The 21,035-nt window shown below is 44.7% G+C and overlaps 1 protein-coding gene across 48 annotated transcripts in view; it reads right to left on the bottom strand.

Annotated features, from left to right (window-relative positions):
- SORBS1 (sorbin and SH3 domain containing 1) overlaps positions 1 to 21,035 on the bottom strand; it is a 221,021-nt gene that overhangs the window by 85,791 nt on the left and 114,195 nt on the right. For 25 of the 48 annotated variants that reach the window (XM_074339313.1, XM_074339314.1, XM_074339315.1 and 22 more), the window contains 5 exons: positions 13,728 to 13,754; positions 13,499 to 13,611; positions 8,074 to 8,772; positions 7,106 to 7,468; positions 2,723 to 2,867 (listed from right to left, as the gene is read on the bottom strand). In XM_074339313.1, the coding sequence (XP_074195414.1) occupies positions 2,723 to 2,867; positions 7,106 to 7,468; positions 8,074 to 8,772; positions 13,499 to 13,611; positions 13,728 to 13,754 (1,347 nt within the window). The remainder of the gene's footprint in view (positions 1 to 2,722; positions 2,868 to 7,105; positions 7,469 to 8,073; positions 8,773 to 13,498; positions 13,612 to 13,727; positions 13,755 to 21,035) is intronic. The other 23 variants (XM_074339347.1, XM_074339348.1, XM_074339349.1 and 20 more) reach the window with 15 other exon arrangements.

Below are 21,035 nucleotides of genomic sequence, written 5' to 3'. Positions count from 1 at the left end.
GCAAACATATTCAATTTAATAGACTACGTTGTTCCCATCTCTGAAGTGTAAAAGGGCCTTTCTTTCTTGGAATGACATGTGATGTAGATAACAGCAATTGTTTTTCAGGGGTGTTATTTAGCAAAGTTAGAAATTAGCAGCCCTCAGATGGTCCCCAGACTGCTTCACACAACATGAGATCCAGAAGCCTGGGAACCATCGTGCTCTGGCTCTTCAGTGTAGTGCACGGAGCAGCAGCACCGACATGCCCTGATAGTTGCGGAAAACTGCAGAATCTTAGCCCCGCTCTACACCTCCTGAACCCGAATCTGCAAGTTAGGAAGGCTGCCAAGACTCTGTGCATGTGGACGACTGAGAAGCTGTGAGCTAGAGCACCCAGGCACCTCTTTCAGTCCTGAGTGTGTTCTGACTCGAATCCTTCTTCCAGGCTGATTGTAAGCGATCTTCCCCCAGACACCCATGGTATGAAAGCCTAGGAGAGAGGACTCAGGGCTGTGTGGTGCGTGACCTTCAGAGCCAGGCCAGACACTCAGTGTCCCTCCATTTGTTTGCAGTAAGGAGAGCTGGCTTGGAGAGATGGGTTATTGTCACATTGTGCTTTGGGCCAATCTAGGCAAAGAAAAGGGAACCTTTTTTAGGATGACTAAAATAGAATTCCAGAAGTAGAGCAAAGTTATCAGTGCCTCAGGAGACTTTGCAATAGTTAAGAAATTGTTTTTACGAGTCCTATCTATGAGGCAAAGCAGAACTGCCAGGCTGGGTAAATTCCAAAGCAAAGCCAAAAACGCTTGACCTAAACTCCACTGTGGATCAGTAATCCACGGCTGGACCGCCAGGGTGCTTCCATCCTCCTCAACTCTTCCTGCTCCACCTCCTCAGGGAACATATGGTTTGCTCTTTATTGAAGCTACTTTTAATTCCAAGAAAACTAATGTACTTGTATCTTTTTCTGAAGGATGTGTGATTCACGCTGCAGAATTCTGATTTTTAAACCCAAGGGCATGCATGACTTGGGCAAAAGACAGAGGTAAGAACCAAAGGCATTTAGGTGAATAAGAAGAATTGATTTGTTCAGGGAGGAAACAAGGAACTACAGGCATTTCTGTGCCCAAAGATATGTCACTAGGTGCCATCAGAGGGACTTGGCAGAAGCAGCTGACATTACACTTGGCATTTCCCAAAAACCAAGTTGCCTTGGGAATAAATCCCATTTTTAGAGAAACTGCCTTTCCTTCTGGGAACTAACTTGCTTCTCTTTGACTGGATTTCTTAAAAAAAAAGATGACTCATAAAGAAGTTCATAGAGAACCAAAATTTCACTTTGTCCTGCATTACAGAAGGTTTCTGGGCAGAGGAAACTATTGCCAGTAAGGGGTATCGCCCAGCTGAAAGCAGAATGGGCTCTTACATAACTTAGTGTGGGGGTGGGGACCTTTTTTTATTTTATTTGAAGAACACAGATTCATGGTGAAAATTAATATGAGAGTCGTACATAGTGAAAAAAATAAAATTACTAAAATAAGTAAGATTTGAGTGGAAAGATTTTAAGTGAGAGAAAAGGTTTCATTCATCTGCTTTTCAAGTTAGAAAAAGGAAACAGAAAACTCCATTTAATATGGAAAACAATTAAAAATAGATTCCAGTTCCAGTCTCATCCAAGTTAATGCAGAGAGAGGTGGGGAGGGGAGGGAAACTAAGAAGTAGACAAGCAGGGAGTCAAGAAAAGGAAGATTTGGTACAGAGCTCTGAACAAAATAACTAAACCTCCACTGTTATTTGAAATTCAGATGAAGAAGCCCTTTCTTCATCTCAGAAACAGCTTGAAAACTTTACATTTCACACTGCAAAGGACTTTTGTGAAGGGAAAGTTTATTCCTCTACTGAATTCCAAAAAGGAAAACGCGGGATTTAGAATCACCTTCTGGAATTTTAAAGCAGAAGGGTCAACATATACAATTATTACCTCAGAGTACTTCTGCTTTGGGAAACATATGGTTTGTTTATGCTTAGAGCCTAAGATGCCCCTGCAGAGAAGGGAAAGAGCCAACTGGAAGCAGTAAGAGAAACAGTAGAAAACAAACATAAACCCTCAGAAGAGCTGTCTCGGGCCACATAGTATAAGGAACAAACAGCCACTCATGTCCCCAGAGGTGCACCGAATGGTAGCGAGCACAGTAACCGCTGGCAAGAATGGAGGCTGGTGAGTCACTAAGCAAATGTGCAATAGCCTGGTTTAGAGGTACAAAAACATGTTTTACATTTTCAAAAAATTTTCATCCATTATATTTTCTTTTTTTAATTTTGGTACTCGAAAGTTTGCTTTCTAGAAAATTCATGATGTCAAAGAACTAAATAAATGATCTAAGACACGACTTAAAAGAGGTATTATTATATCTAGATTTTCCAAGCAAAGCTCTGATTAGAATTCTCAATTAAGGGGCACAGGCTTTTTCCTTTCTGTCTTTTCTTTCTTTTTGGTGCTACCATCTGAAGATGCTGTGAACTCCCGAGGTGTGGAACGTGCACTACGTCAGCTTACTTATTCCAATACCTGACATCGTCCCAAATCTACTTTGTGGGTCATGGGAGTAAACTGGGGCACGTGGCCTCAGGGAAGAATGGGATTTATAAGAATTTGTGTGGAAAGGCAGAATTTTTGTCCCAGATGTCACAGAATAGCTATGTTGATTCATGAGCTGAGGGAGGGGTGCGACTCCCTTACCTCGATTATGTTGCAAGAGCACAATAGTAGGATTGACAATTGTCGTGGAGGGATAGGCAGATGATGGCTTGCTAACTGGTGCAAAGGTTTGGGAATTAGTTCCAACACGAGATGAAGATACTTCATTTAGTAGAGGACTTGAATCCTGAAAAGAAAACAAACATTGGAACTGTCAATACATGAAACCCAAAGTTAATGCTTTTTAAAAAGGAATTTAAAGCTTGACAAGGACCTTAATTATAAAAAAATGTAATCAACGAGACATCATTAATTCCAGTTAGAAGCTTAATCTGGAACATTTATTCTTTGTTGGTATTAGTAAGGGGAGAGAGGGAAAGTGAATGTTACTGAAAGTCTCAGCAACATTATTCATTATTTTCACCTGGTAATAATTGTGGATCAATCCAGTTACTGAAAAAGCAAATTCATATCAAAGTGGAAAAACATGCAAAACTCATGCAATTCCAAATGCGATCCGAAAATGAGAGCTGGTTTAATTGGGAAAAAACAGGAAAAGTTTAGTACACTTGTTTAAAGAAACATGAGACAATGTGAGGACAAGAAGCTATCGATGTAAGAACAGAAAGAATTAAGTATTTGTACTCTTGGAAAGCTGATCTTACCATATACATCACTGAACAACCTTACTAGCACTTGCTTCAGAGATTCGGATATTATCCTGTCTTACTATGATTTTTTTTTTTTTCTCTAGTATTGAGTGACAAAGATCTCTGAAGTAAAGACTTGCTAAAATCCTGACTTTTAAAACCCTGAGGGTTTCTGCCAGAAATAACAATAAAATTATTATTACTAACATAATCTCCATGATGGAATAATGCCAGTCTTCTTAAAGACATGAAAATAAGACCTCAAAATGTAGTGAAGCTATGTAGACAGTTTCCTCTATGACATCTATAAATTTTGCAACACTTCTATTTTAGAATTTGTAGAACCTAAAGCCAGAATATCATTCTTAAGGGGTCTGAAGAACAAGACTTTGTTAATCTCCAGGTAAAAGTATGGCTTCAAAGCAATTCATATGCTCCAGAGATCAACTGCTCCGTAAGTACCTGCAGGACAAGAGCCATGCCTCCCTAACCAGCCCCCCCCCGACTCCCCCCCCCCCGCCCGCACAATGCCCTGCAGACAGCAGGTGCTTAGTAAATGCCACATGAATGGCAGGAGCCATGTCCTGGCAAAGGTGTTTCTGAACAACTTTTGTTCAAGGGAATAAAAGTTCAAGAGAGGGGTGGCCAGTTAGTTCAGTTGGTTAGAGAGTGGTGCTAATAACACCAAGATTGCCGGTTCGATCCCCACATGGGCCAAAAAACATTGGCTTTAAAAACAAATAAACAAGCAAACTAATTAATTAATTATGAAAAAAAGTTCAAGAGAACACACGCCTACCAAAACACAGAATGTGAGAGTCAGGACCCAGGACAGCTCCTGACACACAGTAGGGGCGGCTTCCTTAAAAACACTGGCTTGGTCCTTCCAATTCTTCTGAAAGTGCCCTACTGTCACAGCTGTTATTTATGAGCAGCAGCTCAGTTTAGTAAATAAAAGCTTTTCCCAAAACTCAAGAGGCACAATATGATCTTATACAAAAGGGCCTTATCTCAATTTTTTCATTTGTACACAGTGGAAAGCATTTACACTGTCTTAATTTACTTCCAAAGGGATATAATAAAGATAAATGACATATCAGCGAAAAGTCTGTCATAATGCACCCAAGAAACACAAAAAGTCAGACATACAGTGTTTTAAAGTATAAATACGTCCTGTGATGTCTGGAAAGAGCACGTGAGTCTTAAGCATTTTATAAACTTTTACTCGGTGGCATAAGTCTTAATTTCTGGAACTTTACAAAACTGGCAATTAACTAAAAGAACCTGGACCAATTAACGTGATTTTCTTCTTCCCTCTTACTCTCAAATAGCTGCAGATGGAGCAGATATCAACGTGTGGTTTGGCCACCATCCCCAGGGGATCAGCGCTTGGTGACAATTCTTATTCAGTGGAGGAACTCAAGCAGGTTCCCTTTTCACCTCTTACTCTGTTACCTGGGGCCAAATCAGAAGTTATCAGACCAACTGAAGTCCTCCCAGGAAGTCTATACCAGGTTGATGAGTCAGGTTTGAGAAATTGAGGACACAGTCCCAACTAACCTGTGCTGGTACACCTGAAGAAAAATGAACATGAAAGCCCAGATCTACACAAATGACGACGTGTAGGGTGCACAACAAAGCTGCTCACAACGTGTGCTAACACACTGAAAATAAGACTTGCTTTACACACTGCTCTAGAGAAAGTTTCTATGCCAAAGGGGAGAACACCTTTGCTCTCCAAAATGACAGCGGCTCCTAAATTCATCTGTAAGTGGAGCTCAGGTGAGGTCAGTGCATCAGGGACAATCTAGCACTTTCTTCCAACAGGGCTAAGTTGTAAAGCTCCAAGCCCCTGGGCCTTGTTTGTTTGGTAGGGTCTTGACCTAACTGCATTGTGCTGCATCTAGAGATCTGAAAAGTGGTCCCAGCCCAGGATGTAGCTATTCCCATCTTTGGTGTGCCTGATATCTAACTAGACATTCTCTTACAAGCCAAAAAAAAGAAGTTTCCTTCCTGCTTTCTGCATGACTCACTTCAGTTTGAGCCATTTGAGCCCATTTTGTAGGCATACCTCTTTACGCAAAGGGAGGTCAGTGAACGTTTAGTTCCATCAGCCAGTTGCATCTCCCTAGATCTCAAAATGTGGGCCACTGACCCTCAGCACCAGAATCCCCCAGAATGCATGTTACCAAGTAGTATGAGTCCTACGTCCCTCCCCAGATCCACTCAATCAGGACTCTAGGAATAGGATCTAGAGTTGACAATTTAAATGAGCTTCGCTGCTGCTCAGACGATCCCATGTACACTAAGCTTGAGGACCTGTACATCACTCAGATAAATCCTGAGAGCAGAGGCTGTGCCCTGTTCATGCCTGTACACACAGAAGCCAGCAGAACGCCTAGAACATGGTAGGAACGCAACAGTAGTTGTTAATCATCCAGTTACTTATTTTTGAGGAACTCTGGCCCCCGTTTGCTAGGGCACATCCTTAGCAATGTACCGTGTTTCCCCAAAAATAAGACCTAGCCGGACAAGCAGCTGTAATGTGTCTTTTGGAGCAAAAATTAATGTAAGACCCGGTCTCATTTTACTATAAGACCAGGTCTATAATATAATATAATATAATATAATATAATATAATATAATATAATATAATATAATATAATATAATATAATATAATATAATATAATATAATATAATATAATAAATATAATAAATATAATGTAATGTAATATAATGCAATGCAATGTAATGTAATATAATATCAGGTCTTAGATTAATTTTTGCTCCAAAAGACGCATTAGAGCTGACGATCCGGCTAGGTCTTATTTTCGGGGAAACAGGGTAGCTAACATTTATTGGGCACTCTCTGTACCAAGCACCATAATTGAAATTTTTACATACTCAGGCCCACTGCACCCCACAGCCCTGTGTGTAGATCCATGCACCACCATTGTACAACTCACACTGAGGCTCTTTCAGAGTCTGTCAATCTCCAGGGCCTCTGACAGGAGAACAGACCAAGAACTGTGGCTCAGCTTTTCTCTAAAGCACCTGGGCTTTCCCACCCATGATGGGGACCTGTCCCTCAACGGATGGGAACTTGAGGCGTCAGGGCCCTTTAACGTGACATTACCAGTGAGGCACTGTTTTGCCACAAAGGCTCTGGGAGCCACTACTCAGGGGCCTCAGCAAATTCCTTGCCTTTTGAGGAAATAGTTCTAACATCTGTCAAAGGCTTTTATATCCATTTGCTCAATTAAACTCGACTCTTTTTAACCTAGCCTCTGTCACTGCTGCATATAAAAGAGTTCATTTACTTGCTAAATCCACACAAGGGTGAATCTTTTCCTCCCCTAGAATCTCCCTGCTCCCTGGTAGAGAAACTGCTGCTGGCTTTTCCACATTAATTTTTCAGCTTTCCTCAGCTCTCAACATTATATTTGCCTGGCCCGTGACGAGCATAACTAGCCAGAGGCAAGGCCATGGAGGTTGCTCTCTCCGAGAGAAAACAAAGTTCTTTCAGGAAAATGTGCATTCCAAACAGGACAGAAGAAGAGGGACTTGAGAGACTGGTGGACAGCCGCGAGAGACCCACGGACACACATGGGAGGCATGCACTCTAGTGAGAGCAAACACAGTTCCGGTCATCACGCAAGCACAGTGGCAGCCAACACTTCCCTCGGAACTTAGTACTTCGGTGAGAAAGGGGTGTTTTACTGCCGGGAGCAGACATTCAGGAAAGCTGTGAGGAAGGGATTCCAGCAAGCTTACGGTACTTGAAACAGCTCCCGTGAGGTCAGGCTCCGAGACTCTGTGGAGGCCCTCCGGTACCGGGGGCACCAGCGGAGGTGGTGGTGAGAAGGATGGTGGTGACTGGCTAACAGGGGGGTGGGGGCCAGGAGCGCTGACTGGCTGGCTGTGGTGGGGCCGCCTCTGCAGATGAGGGGGAATGAAATCATCTAGAGTCGGGAAGGTCAGAGGTGAGCCGGCAGGGGCGGTCGCCGGGACTGGGGGGCCAAGTGGCCCCAGAGATGCTGGAGGTCTGGCAGTGCCTTCTTGCCCTCTGTCAGTATTAACCAGGTAGAGAGGGACAACTATTACCTCAGGCTGGGCTGGGCTGGAGGAAGTGGCACCCTGTAGGAAATAAGGGGGTCGTTACGTAAAGGGGTACTGCAGAGAAGAAGGAATTCCATATTTAAACAGATGAGAGTAGACATGCAATGATGTACTCTGAGAACTATTTAATCAGTGCCCTTTCTTCAGAGTGCATGAGACAGTCGGTGCTAGCCAGTTGGCCTCCTGACATTCTATGACACAGAGGGAACCCCATCCAAGTTTACTTTCCATCCATCTATTTTTGAATCCTTTTAACACTTTATGAGAGTGAAAGAGAGAACAACAGGACAGGCAGGCAGGCTGTGTTTAACCCCCAAAGCCACTTGCAGAGCCTGAAAGCTTGGGAATAAATACAATTTCTTTGTCACCCTGTTATAAAACATAAACACTGTATTATTAGTCTACATATTCCACGCTCTGGCATACTTAGAATATTTACAGAAAAAAGGAGGGGGGACAGAGAGGACTGTACTGAGATGTTTAGAGAGAAGAATTTGGGGTTCAAGCTGCAGCGATATTAACGAGGAAAGGGAGGGTAGGGGAGCCCAGAAAACAACCGAGCTGCTCGCATGAGTTTCAAAAGAGACGGAGGAGAAGACACACAAACATTCCTAATTCCTTGCCTTGGCTGGATAACACGGCTGCAAAAGGTAAGGTTCTTTTCTCTTCCGGTTTTCGGGATCAGAGGTAACCTGGGGACCTAGCACAGGTGGTCTCACTGCGTCTGGGCACGGAGGCCTAGTCCCCAGGGAAGGACTGTCACCACGGCTAACGGCATCTTTACGGGGGTCAAAGAATAGCTTGGGAGTGTGAGGAGGAGGAGCAGGAGGTGGCTTTCCCGTGCCGGCTGTGCGGGAGACAATGCTGGGAGCCGGTGCCTGAGTGCCTTGGGCTGGGTCACGTGCAACGCGACAGAGGCTTTCCAACGCCACTGGGCGAGTGTTATTGGATAAACAAGGTACATATAAGCTGCTGACCTTTTTATTCCCAACTGCCTCATGACGTGTGTTAGAGCTCACATTCCCACTATAAACTGTCCTGGTGGCTATACAGTGGTGCTGGGGTTGGGCAGAAGCACTGGACAACGTGGAACCCGGAAGCGAGGGCCCAGGACACACTACACCTCTGGGAGCTGATCTGGCTGCCAGGGGAACAGAGACGGGCTGGGATCGTGAGGGGTTCTGCTGGCTGGGGGTGCTGGGTGGGATGTAAGGCTTTGGTGAGCTCAGGTAGAGCGAGTCCTTGTAGGTACTGAGAAGGGCAGGGGGCTGCCATGCAAAGCGGCCCTCCTTAGGGAGAGGAGGGCGTGGGGGAGCAAGACCCTTTAGTATTATTTTCAAGACACAATATCAAGACAGGGAAGAGAGAGGAGGGGAAATGGAAAGAAGGGCGACCATTAGAAATAACAGCATAACATGATCTGAAGCAAAAACAATTCTAGACATGTTTTTAAGCAAATCCTCAGCTTAGACTCCTCATGGAGTCGACATTTCTCCTCTGGGTAAAGCCAAGTACTGAATCATACTCACCAGAGAGGCAGGCCTGACTCTCCCTTACATCCCAGGGAGGCTGAACTCAGCCCAGAAGAGGCCACGTGTTGAGTCAATTTTGATACCAGTCCTTGGTTGACCTGCACCCTTTTAGATCTCCTGACTGAAAAAGGGTGCCCACGGGCTAAATGCCAATGGAAGAAGCCCCAAAGACCCCAATTTTCTCACACTTCCTTTCCTCAAAGATGTTTCTCTTTGTGTCTTTGGCTTCAAACATTTAAGTTCACCGAAACTCTCGCGTGTCTTTCATTCTTTTCCCTTAGGAGACGGAGAATTGAAAGTCATCCTTGTTTGTGCTCACAGGAGACAGATGTCTTATTTGAATCACTAAGATTTAGCATTCAGTTGCATAAGCATAACAAATTAAAGCTCACCAAGAAAAGAATGCTGAGGACTTGGAATCTACATGTGCTCTTTTCTCAGAGGAAACAATTTGATGGAACTAATCAAACAATTTGATTAGAAGAAAAACAGGCATAAGATTAAAAGCAGGTAATCTCCAATTTTTGATGCACATAGAACAAAGGGACCAGGCAATAAAGCACTTGATTGGCCCACCAAATTGGACTGCATTTGGTTTATCCAACTCCAGCCCTTTTCCCATTCCCACCCAGCCCACCACCAGGCACAGACAATCCTAGCAGCAGGGGTGGGGTTCTCAGCCTCAGGCTCCCGGCTTAAGCCTAAAGCTCTGGTTCCAGGTTCAGAGCTAGAACGTTGTAGTTCACATCTCATCCCCTCGTCAACACGGCTCTTTGCTCCTCTTAGCGTCTCAGTGGGGCAGAGGGTCAGGAACTGGCTTAAATCTCCAGACGGAGCCTCATTTCAATGAGAGCCATCTGTCAACCTGTGGTTCAACTGGGAATTATGCCATAAGATGAGGCAAGTTTATTTTCCTAGGGTTATGGCTGAATGTCTGTGTCCTCCCAAATTCATATGCTGAGCCCCTAAACCCAGGTAATGATATTTAAAGGTGGGGCCTTTGGGAGGCACTTAGGGTTAGATAAGGTCATGGAGGTGGGCCCCCATGATGGGATTAGTGTCCTTATAAAAAAAGGGAGAGACCAGAGCTCTCTTTCCACATGAGAGCACAATAAGAAGGTAGCCATCTACAAGCCGGGAAGAGAGCCCTAACCAGGAACCGAATAGGCCAGCACCTTGATTTTGGACGTGCCAGCCTCCAAAACTATGAGAAATATATGTCTGTTGTTTAAGCCACCCCCCGATCGTATTTTGTCATAGCAGCCCAAGCTAGACACCTTAATATCCACACCTGCCCCTATCTTTAAAGATTGCCCGTACCAGAAAAAAACCAGAACCTTGCTCCAAATGGCACAGGTAAGGTATATAGGAGTTTGGTCAATATCTAGTAAATGAATCATGACCAAAAATTGGGGGGGTGCAAGGACATGGGTCTATTTTGAGGTTGCTTTTGATTTTACTTTTATTTTTTATGGAGTGCAGGTGACAAGGGGAAGGGATATTAGCAAGGGTGAATAGGTGAGAAATAAAAAAGTTGTATGACTCTGGATTAGAATATGAATCCAGAAACAGTAAACAACCTATCCATTCACAAACTCAGTCTTCGAGTTACAAATAATCGGATGGAGAAGAAACTATTTGGGTTCCCTAGACTAACCTGACGCCTACCATTTCCACTGAGTGCCCATGACAGTGGCCGTGAAACGTAGCCATAGGTACCAGCCAAAAATATAAAATAAACAGCCCCTCTTCAGCAGTAACGAGGAGCAAAACCTTCCAGATACATTCACTTGGCTTCAGAGAACTCAGGCTGGAGGTTGGGGCATGTGTGCACATGATGCTCTCTAGAATAAAAGACATTTGAACTAATGTGCCTCAAAGGGACTGTGTGGTAAGTTGATAATGGTTGTCAGAGGTAAGTAAAAGGCAATTTTGAGTTAGGCTCAGATTTACTTTTACTTTGAGCTCAAGTGTCCCACATGTGATTCCTTCTTGTCCAAAGATAGAAATCGATTTCAATTGAGTTTTTAACTTAATTTGGTTGTGTCCATATATGGTGCCACAGCTGCATTACATCAGGCATGAGCCTTCCGAGGGCTCTGACCCTACAGAGAGGATGCTTCCCCAGAGTGTTGACAATGCACTCAGAGCCAAAGGCCTTCCTGTCCTGGGTCTTCTATTAGCCTTAAAGAAGGACGGGGATAGGCAAGGTTACTTTAGATGGAAGGAGCTGCTTTCTGTTTCATTGTAAACACTAGGAACCACATCGGCAGTTTGCATCCTCCTCAGCAGACTACTAATGAAATTTCATTCTCTTATTAGAAGGTGAGGCAGTGAAAAACATGGGGCTGTTTGGAAGAATCTGATATGTTCCTACTTTATACAGTTCCAGAAACCACCAATCCCCACCTCCACTGGGGACCCCCATGATGACGCTGTCAGAGAGAGGGCAGCCCTGGTTCCCTGTTCCCAGGAGTGAGGACAGCAGGGCAGTAGGTCTAGGCTGGCAGTAGGAAAAGCAGCCTATTGGAACCTCTGGAGACAGCCCCACTCCCACCCCCACCCCGTGAGTCTCCTAGACCTCCAACTCAGTCCTTATGAAGAAATGCTAGGTCTACAGGGGTCTGAGAGCTTTCTTCAGCTGAAACCAAGCAAGGGCAGTCCCCAATCCAACCCATCCTGGCTTTGTGTCAGCCAGTGTATACTTACAGCTCTGGCAATGGCTATATAGACAAGAAGTCATTTTTGCACTCAGAAAATTTCAAAAGGTAATGCACGACCTAAAGGTTCTTGAAATTTGGATGGTCCATTTTACACTGAATATACAGAATAAAACTTCTACATCGTCAGCTTACCAGGTTCCCTTTAAAATACCTCAGTAAAAAGAAAATTTCTGGATAGTGACAGGTAAGAAAAACATGCTATTCATAAGAGATATTACAGGATGTTCACCCTGATTACAAGGGTCAGTCTTATAAACTCCTTGAGGGCAACACCAAGTTAACATGGTGACCTGAACACAGCAAGTGCTCAATAAAGCTGTGGTAAATAAATGTGTTTGAAAGGAATTTTTATTTACTTCGCATGCATTTTGAATCATCTCTTTTGAAGAGCTCTTTTAGAAACCAAAAGGAATTAGTGAGTTGCCCCTGTGCTAAGACACTGAGAATGGAAGAGGATGGGATGTGCGTCTACATTGGCCTTGAGTTAATCAGCACTGTTTCCTAATCTGGAGAGAGCAGATTGTATCCATTCTGGAGACAGCTGAGAAGGAAACACATTGGGGAAGGTCTCAGAAAGGGAAAAGCACTGCAAGTCATTTGCTGGACAACTGACCTCCCAAGTCCCTTCACCCAATGAGGACTTCAGGAGGCCAGGCACATTGCAGCTCCTGGTTCTAACCAGCGGCCCTGGATGCACATGGCCGAACAGGGAGGCAAGCCGTGGCAGGGGCGGAAAGGCTCAGTGGCCGCTCAGCACGCAAGGCAGATAATTAAGCAACCAACTCTAAGCCTAGGAAGGTGTCATCTCTGACTCAGTTTCATTTCAGGGGCCAGTGCAATTATGTTCCCAGGAGCAAGAACCAGAGGATCACTGGAGAAGGTGGGTGGGAACCAGGAAAGACATGGGGAATTCCCGGGCTCTTGGGGAGTTCTGGGATCCCCTCCGGGTGCAGGCAAGGATGGCGAAGTGGACCACACGAGTGGACCACACGTTTCTGCAACAGAGCAGGCAGCACAGATTCCTTTAAAAGAAAGAACTGCTTCGTTCCATGGACGGGCCTCCTCTGTGTAAAAACATTCTTCACAGACAGCCTGAATTAAAACAGGGTCTATTCCTTTCATCAAAATGGCAAAGTAGCCACAGGGAGGAGAAGGAAGAAAGATCAGAAAAACAACCTAGCGGGAAAGACTAAAGCAAAATTACCCCTACTCCACGTTGTACACTGTGGGGGATTTTCTTCTGTAGGGTAGAGCTGGCAGTTTAAACTCCACTGTACTGCCATTCCAACTTCTAGCTGCCTGTTCCTGGGCCATGGGATAAGGCTCTAGCCACAGCTACCAGATCTTAATCTGTAAGGATAGAGTTGCTGGAACTGACAGCCCCAACTACAGCAAATTAATGGAATAGACACAAGAGTGCCCTCTTCTCTTGAATATTGCACTCTAAAGAGTTTTTAACAAACAGGCTCAGAACTTACCCCCACTTCTTCAAGGCTGTAAGGATTCCATGTTGCAGAACATTTCCAAACACTTCAAACTTAGAAAACATCAGGCCCGTATTTCCCATACCCTGGTACAGACCGGCCTCATCCCATGCCCCTGCTTGCCTCCACCCCAACTTCTCCCTAACTCTGTTTCTTTCTGAACCTTTCCAGAGTTGGCCAACAGCGGGACTCTGAACCCAGTCCATTATCCAGCTGAGGAAGCTGGAAGTCACAAATAAATCAAAGCTAAAAGACTTAAGAACAGGTGCCACTCCCCAGTTCCCACCCTGCCCTTGGGCGCATGCCTACCTGGGGTTTGTCGGAAGGAAGGTTGGGATGCACACTTCTGTAGCCCTTGGCAGCGAGTGAAGAGGGTTGGGCGTTCCCATTGGCATCAGCATTGGAAGAAAGCCTCCACTCATCTGAGATGGGAAAAAAAAAAGAAAAGAAACCCCTCACTCACAGGGAACACTCCCTAGTTCCCCTCTAACTGAAGGGTCTGTGGTGGAAGGCAGAAAGAATGTAAGACAAACCATACCTGCTGAGGAATTCTCTGACTCCAGAACTATGTGTGGTTCAAAAAGGATGAAAACAGGGAAAAGGGGGAAAACAGAAATGGTTACATTTGCAGGAAACAAGTATGCACTGCATAGAAAGAGGAAAATCCAGCACCCCGTTGCCTGACACAAAATGCCCTCAGTCACGATGGCCTAATTACCATAGGAACCCACTCGAAACCATGATGTGCTCACAGGCGCTGACCTTTGAGAACACAAGGCCCACATTCACAGCAATGAAGAAACAATTGTGCCTTGACATTCTTATTTTACAGACTAAAAGGCAACAGCACTCTACTGGCCAGTCCCTACTCACTAAATCTCATTCCCCTTCAAGCCTGATGTGGGTTCAGAGTGACTTCTCCTCATTAGCAGGCTGGGCTAATTAACAGACCCAGGAGAGGGAGAAGTAGGTACGCAGGCACTTTTTCCACGGTTGTTGGTGCTGGGCTAGGGGGAGAACATGATTTAAGCCCAGAGGTATCTGCTGCGGTCAGGACTTTTTTTCTCTCCCCACATGCTTTTCTTCTTTCTGTTAAATGAACCACATAAATATTTAAAAATCTAATCATCCTTTCTGAGTTTTCATCACACTACAAGACACCCTTGTCTCCTCCCTTCAGGCAGCTATCACCCTATCCTTCCAGCCATTACCCAGTGCATCTGAGACACTAAACCTCCCCTAATCTGCCTGACCCACCTTGCAGCACGAGGCAGGAGACAGAGCACAGTGGTTAGTTAAGAGCTCAAATGGGAAGGCAGTTGGACCTCAATTCAAATCCTGGCTCTACCACCCAGGGCAAGTTATAAGCCTCAGTTTCCCCATCTGAAAAATGGAGCTAACAATATACCTGTTTCATAAGGGTTGCTATAAGAATTAAATCATACAATGCATGAGAAATGCTTAGCACAATGCCTAGCAGAGCTCAGTAAATGTCTGCTTTTATCATCTCTACATCCTCTCTCTTCTCTATCCTCCATCTAGGCGCAGGGATCAGCAAACTTTTTCTATGAATAGCCACACAATAGTAAATATTTTAGACTTTGTGAACCATATGGTCTTAGTCGCAACAATTCAACTCTTCTGTTGCAGAACCAGAGCAGACATCAATGATATGTAAATGAATGAGCGTGGCTATGTCCTAATACACCTTTATTTATGGACACAAATTCGAATTTCATATAATTTTCACATGGCATATAACATTGTTCTGATTTTTCTTTCAACCATTTAAAAATATTAAAAACCCTGCCGAAGGATCCCAGGTGAAAGCCTAAAATAAACAAACAAACAAACAAACCATTCGTAGTTCCTGGGCTGTACAAAAATAAGCATGAGCCAGATCTGGCTATGGGTCATAGTTAGCCAACCCCTGTTCTAGCCAATCCCTTAACTTCCTCCTTCTCCCTGGGAGCCTACGCTTGTTCTACCCTATATACAAGTAAAGGGGGAATAATACTGTAGCTCTCACAGCCCAAAGCTCCTTTTTAATGTGTGCCCTGCAAGGACTAGAGATGGGCTTTCCCGATATCAAGCTAAGATTTACACGTACTGAACACCTTTCTGAGTGTCAGACACTGTTGGTCACTTTTGCACCTATTTAGTATTTAATTTAGTGTACACAAGTCTGTGAGGTAGGTAATCACTCTGCTTCATGGATGAGGAAACCGAAAGGCCAACTGACTTGCCCAAAGTCACATCGCCAGGAAACGACAAAGCAGTCAGCCCAGGTCTCCAGAATGAAGGGCAGTGCTCTGTCCACCATCCACAGCCACCAACCCCACCATCAGCCACAAATTAGAGTCTACATTCCAGGGAGGTGACGGGAACCAAAAGGTGTCAAGAGCAAAAGGCAAGGCAGCTTAGCTACATCAGAATCACAGAGAGGACTTGTTAAAACACAGACTACTGGGCCCTACCCCCCGAGTTTCTGACTCAGTCCATGGGATGGGCAGTGAGGCCTTAAAAATCTGTATATCTAATACCTTCCCAGGGGATGCTGGAGCTAATGGTCTTCAGCCTACACTTTGAGAACCACTGATATAAGGAATACTTAAAAACATTCTTATTCTGGAAAACTAACCATATTCATTTTTGCTTATTTCCCCCCCTCTAAGACAGAGTTTTTATAACATGTTTCAGTTGTCTATTCCTTTAGCAGGTTGCCTGTTACATTTCTTTCCCTCCCTTATGGACAATTCCTAGGTATTTGTAGTCTCTTTCCAACCACACAGGTTGGGAAATTTACAGGACTTGAATTTTGCTCAAATTACTTCAATGCACTGACTTGTGTGACCAAAGGCAAGCTGTTAACCACTCAAAATTCACTTTTCTAACCTATAAAATATATTCCTTACTCTGGGCGCACCTCACAGGCTTGTTGAAGATCCAGAGATCAGGTTACGTGAGCATCCTCAACATGACCATTTTTAACACTGTCTGATGCCTCTATCCAAACCCAGAGATTTCCTTACACGTGACAGGTCCTCAAACACTCCTTCCTCCCCTGCACCTATCACACTTCCTGTCCCATCTTCCTTTCTAAGTTATTTCTAGTCCACCTTTGTCAAATCATTCTATCAAACATATGACATTGACACAAATACTAAATATCAATAGGTTCTGGTGAGGGTCCGTACTATAAAGGACGTGGGCTTTGCACCTTATTTCGCCCCCTCTTTGATTCTCAAGTGACACTGGCAAACAGATGTGTTGTGGAAAACTGAGATGAGTCTGTCCCTCCAAAGCTCTAGCTGTCACAAAGGGACTACCATGCTGGCATCAGACTGCCAAATCTGAGTCCCGACTCTGCTGCTAAGTGCACATCCTGAAGCAAAGGACTTAGCCTCATTTGTGAAATGAGATAATACTTACTTTTTCTGAGTCATGAGGACCAATCATGAGGACCAAATGCTAAGCACATACTGGCATATAGTATGTGCTTAGTAAACAAAGAATCCAAAACATACGGGAAAAAATTCCCCAGATATAGAAATAAATTCAAGTTGCTGACTTCTGCCATTTGATAGATAGCTTCAAAAACATAATACCCTTGGCGATCAACCCACTTTTGCTTCTCATTCCAAGTCGTTAAAACTGTTCCCCTTACCTTGTCCCCCTAAAGGTAGTTCCTAAGACCTCTCTAAACCTTCCTCTCTTCCTTATTAAAGAGCTGTATTTCTGACGTTTCATTACCCTTCATCTGTTACTTAGTCTTCTGAAGCTTGAAGGTTGGTAGCAGCCCGGGGCCATTATGTGCCTAAGTGTAGCACGTGAAATTTTATGTACATAATCATCAATTAGTAACTTTTGGTTGAGGAGACTGTCAAAATGCTTCTTTCAATAAATGTTACCTCAGCGCTCCTGAGGGGGAGGAGGGCCTTGGAAAGTCAGATCTTAGGTTTTGCAGGACCCTGAAGAGACTGAGCCTTCCCATGAGAAGTACAATTTATTTTGCCTTATCTTTTCCTTCATCTGTTCTTTACTAACAATCTTTCCTGCCCTGTGGCCATAGCCTCCTGATATTTTCTTTTATCTCATTCTGTGCTAATTTCACTTTGGTCTGTTCTAAAGGTGTTTTGCTGATCAGTTCTTGGGATCTTAGGATAACTTTCACTGAGTCAGATTTGATGTGTTCTGGTAGAGTAGCCAAGAGATGAGAGGTATTAAAAGTGGGTCCAGGAGTGTTTAAAACGCTCTGGGTTTATTTTTGATTTGTGTTGTGTGGTAAAGAATTTAACCTTACCCAAAAAGATGTCTGGCCCTTGCCCTCTGGCTCCTGGGAGTTAATCTCTAAGTCCTCGGAATGTCATCCTGATAGGAATGTCTGTGCCACACCAATAATGAGATTTAGAATGGGGGCTTTGAGCTCAACCACCTAATGGACTGGACAGTGGTATCAGCCACATGGGCAGTGGATAATGCTTGTGGAATGGAGCCCGAATGAAAACTCTGCACACAATAGCTCAGGTGAACTTTCTGGTTGGAATATTCTGAGCATAGTGTAACACCTCAATGCTAAGAACTACACGTCCTGACTCCACAGGAGAGGACAATGGAAATTCTGTGCTTGATTCTTCCCCAGACTCCAATGTGCTTCTTCTCTTGGCTGATTTTTAATTTGTATCCTCTCCCTGTAATAAACCATAACCATGAGTATAATAGCTTTCAATGAGTTCTTTGAGTCCTTCTAGCAAATCATCGAAGCTGAGAATGGTTTTGGGAATCCTCTAAACTTGGAGTTGATGTCAGAAGTGAGGGTGTTCTCTTGTGGAGAGTTTCCCCTCCATCTTCTCAGTGGGCCTTAATTCTCACACATGTGCTCATAAAAAGAACTCGGAGTTAATGAGGGTAGAAAGTGCCTTCAACTGCTTCAATATGTTAATTTTCTCATGATATCTTTTTGCTACTGCCATTTCTGGAAGGCAAATGTGAGAATCAAACTAGAGTAAATGAGTTGAGTGTAAGCCCCAGAATCTTTACGTCCAAAGCCAACATGGTCGTCAAGAATCAGGAAGGAAGTACTGGAGCCAACTGGCACAGAATTAGCAAAATGTAAGGGTTGAAATGCATTTTGGCTTGTGAGTCAGAATACAGGGTTTGATGGTCTTCAGAATATACCAGACAAGAAGCTCGGTATCACGTCCACCACCAGTTCAGCTTCCCATCTCCTCTTAAGTAAAAACACCCTGACCTGGGGACATGAGTGGAATCACCCAGACCTGGCTGGGCAATGACATCAGGAAGTAAGGCTAAGGTAAGGCCTCTCCCAGGGACAGGGAGCCAACACTAAGATGACTATAGTTCTGTCCAGATGGTTCTGATCCAAAAACCACGGCCCAGATTCAGAGATTAGGAGGCTGGTCAGGAAGCCATGGTCCGGGATCCAGAGTCAAGCTACCACTTGAGGCCAGGAGTCTGGACACTGGGCTCCATCTATCAACGCACCTCAGAGAGCATCGCCATCCTCCCAGTGTTTATTTGGATGCTGATGGCTCCCAATTCCACACCTGGACTCCAAATTCCCAAATGCCTGCTAGAAACTTCCTCCTGGAAGTCCTTTCCAAGCCAAAAAAACCCCTCAACATGTTAAAAAGAAATTCAACATTCCTTCGACTCCCTTTACAAACCCGCCATCTCCATGAGATGGCCAGACAGAGTCTACTTCTCCATGCTCCCTAAACACTATGGGGAGCCCTGCCATTTCACTCTTCCAAATACACTTACCCTGGGACCCTGGTCTTCAGTCCCGCTGCCATCACACTAGGCCAAGGCCCTCATGGCCTCCAACTGAAATTATTGCAAGTCCTGAAGGAAACTCTTTGATCTTCAGTAACTAGAATGGTTACCACTAAAAAGCATGGGCTGTATGCCTGGCTCTGTGCTAAATCTTGATGTAAAAGAGCTCACTGAATCCCAGCAACTCTAGTAAGACCATCCCCATTTTACATATGAGGAAACGGAAACTCTCTAAGGTTGAGTAATTAGCCCACATCACCCAGAGAGTAAGTGGCAGAACTGAGCCTCGACAGAGGACTGTGTGACTCAAGAACTAAACCATTTCAACTCTGAGGGAGTTGAAGCAAGGACTGGAAACAGGGGATACCTCTGAAAAGTGGGTGTCAAGGGGTGCTGGGCAGTAGTGCGAGACTGGAGCTTCCACTTGAGGCAAATGATCAGCCACTTGGGGACCCTATTATAGGGATGAAAGAAGCAAGGCAGAGAGGGGGCAGACAGAGCAGCTGGGGGGCAGATGCTGGCCCTAGTGAAATGGAGAGAGCTGGACATTATCTAACATTAGCTGTCTGTGAAGACTTTGGGAGTAGGGAGTAAGCCCAATCTTAGCAAGAGCCACTCACGGCCTCACACGTGGGCTCCCAGTCCAGGCTGTGCATGGATGCCTGTAAATATTGCTGAAAACTGTTTTCATGAGGCTGGTCAAGGCCCCGGTGCTCCCAGGCTCCAGGACAGGAGTGGAGACTGGTGTGGGCCAGCCATTCATCACCCAGAGGCCCATCTAGAGGGAGGAGGCAGGGATGAGAGGATGGAGAGCCGCAAGCACACAGCCCGAGTCAAGAGCCAAGGATGCTGGCCAATGAGCGCAGAGTAAGAGGACAAACTCCCCAGTCCTGAACATCCCATGTCCAGCCTCACATGCTTTTAACCTCACCTCCAGTGTTAACGCAGCCTAGCCTGTTGTAGACTCTTAATCAGAGTGGGGTTTTTTTCCTCCTCAAACCCAGCTTGTTCCTTCCCATCCATAACATACAATCTTGAATTTGTCCCCAGTGAATGGGATTCAATTTGTGTCAGGTTCATTCCCAAACTTCCCAAGGTCATAGAGCATTTTGGAACTAGAAAGGCTTAGAAAACATCTTGCCCAAGTCCCTCGTCCTTCATATGTGTTTCGAAGGTGTGATTTACCCATGGTCAGAAAGCTTGGCGGTGGACTCGGGGACCACGCATGACTCTTCTGATGCAACAAACTGCCTTTTGTCCTCACCTAATACATCCATAATTGCTCCCCTTTTCCTCCCTCACCCCACTTCTCATCACAATTCCCAGTGACTCACTTAGTGCCTGGCACAGAGAGGATGCTAAATGAATGTTTGAATAAATGATTTGGATTCCTCAATTTATCAGGATGAAAATAATATACTAAGATTTACTGTAAAGCTGTGAATGATGACTATCCCCTAATTCTTCAGAGTAGTTGAACTTTAAAACATGAACATTTTCCACCCATGTTAGGTATTAGAAATTTATAAGATATAGAATTATTTGGGGACTAGAGAGAGCTTCCTAAAGTGCCTCAAATCACTTGTAGCAAAAGCCTAGAGACAGTGGGATAGAGTAGTATTTGCATTGTTAGTGCCACACTGTAACCACCAGAGGGAGCTCAAGACTCCCTCTCCTCCCATTCACCTCCAGAGGAAGGGCCAGGTTGGTCAATAATTTTATTGGCCTGTTGGGCTGTAGCATGGTTTTTCTCTTTAACCATCCCTTGGGATTCTCTTTCCCAAATGTCCTCCAAGTTGGAAGCTAGATCTTCCCAGTTAGGCCTGAAGAGGCTGGATTAGATTTGTTTTAGGAGGAAATTATTTCGTCTTCACTCCTTGGCCCCACCTTTCCTGGAGATGAGAATGGCAAACCACAGTGGAGCAGGAGTCAGGTATGAGCTGAGGGATCTAGCACCAAGCAGCTACTTTTGACTTGTAGTGCGGGAGGCCACTCATGCCTTCCCTGAGCCGAGGGAGAAAGAAGCCCTTCCACAGGGACCAACATGATC

Source organism: Rhinolophus sinicus, linkage group LG07 (genome assembly GCF_036562045.2).
Source record: "Rhinolophus sinicus isolate RSC01 linkage group LG07, ASM3656204v1, whole genome shotgun sequence".
Taxonomy (NCBI): domain Eukaryota; kingdom Metazoa; phylum Chordata; class Mammalia; order Chiroptera; family Rhinolophidae; genus Rhinolophus; species Rhinolophus sinicus.
The sequence above is the reverse complement of the archived record's forward strand: the minus strand, read 5'-3'. Positions and strand labels throughout refer to the sequence as shown.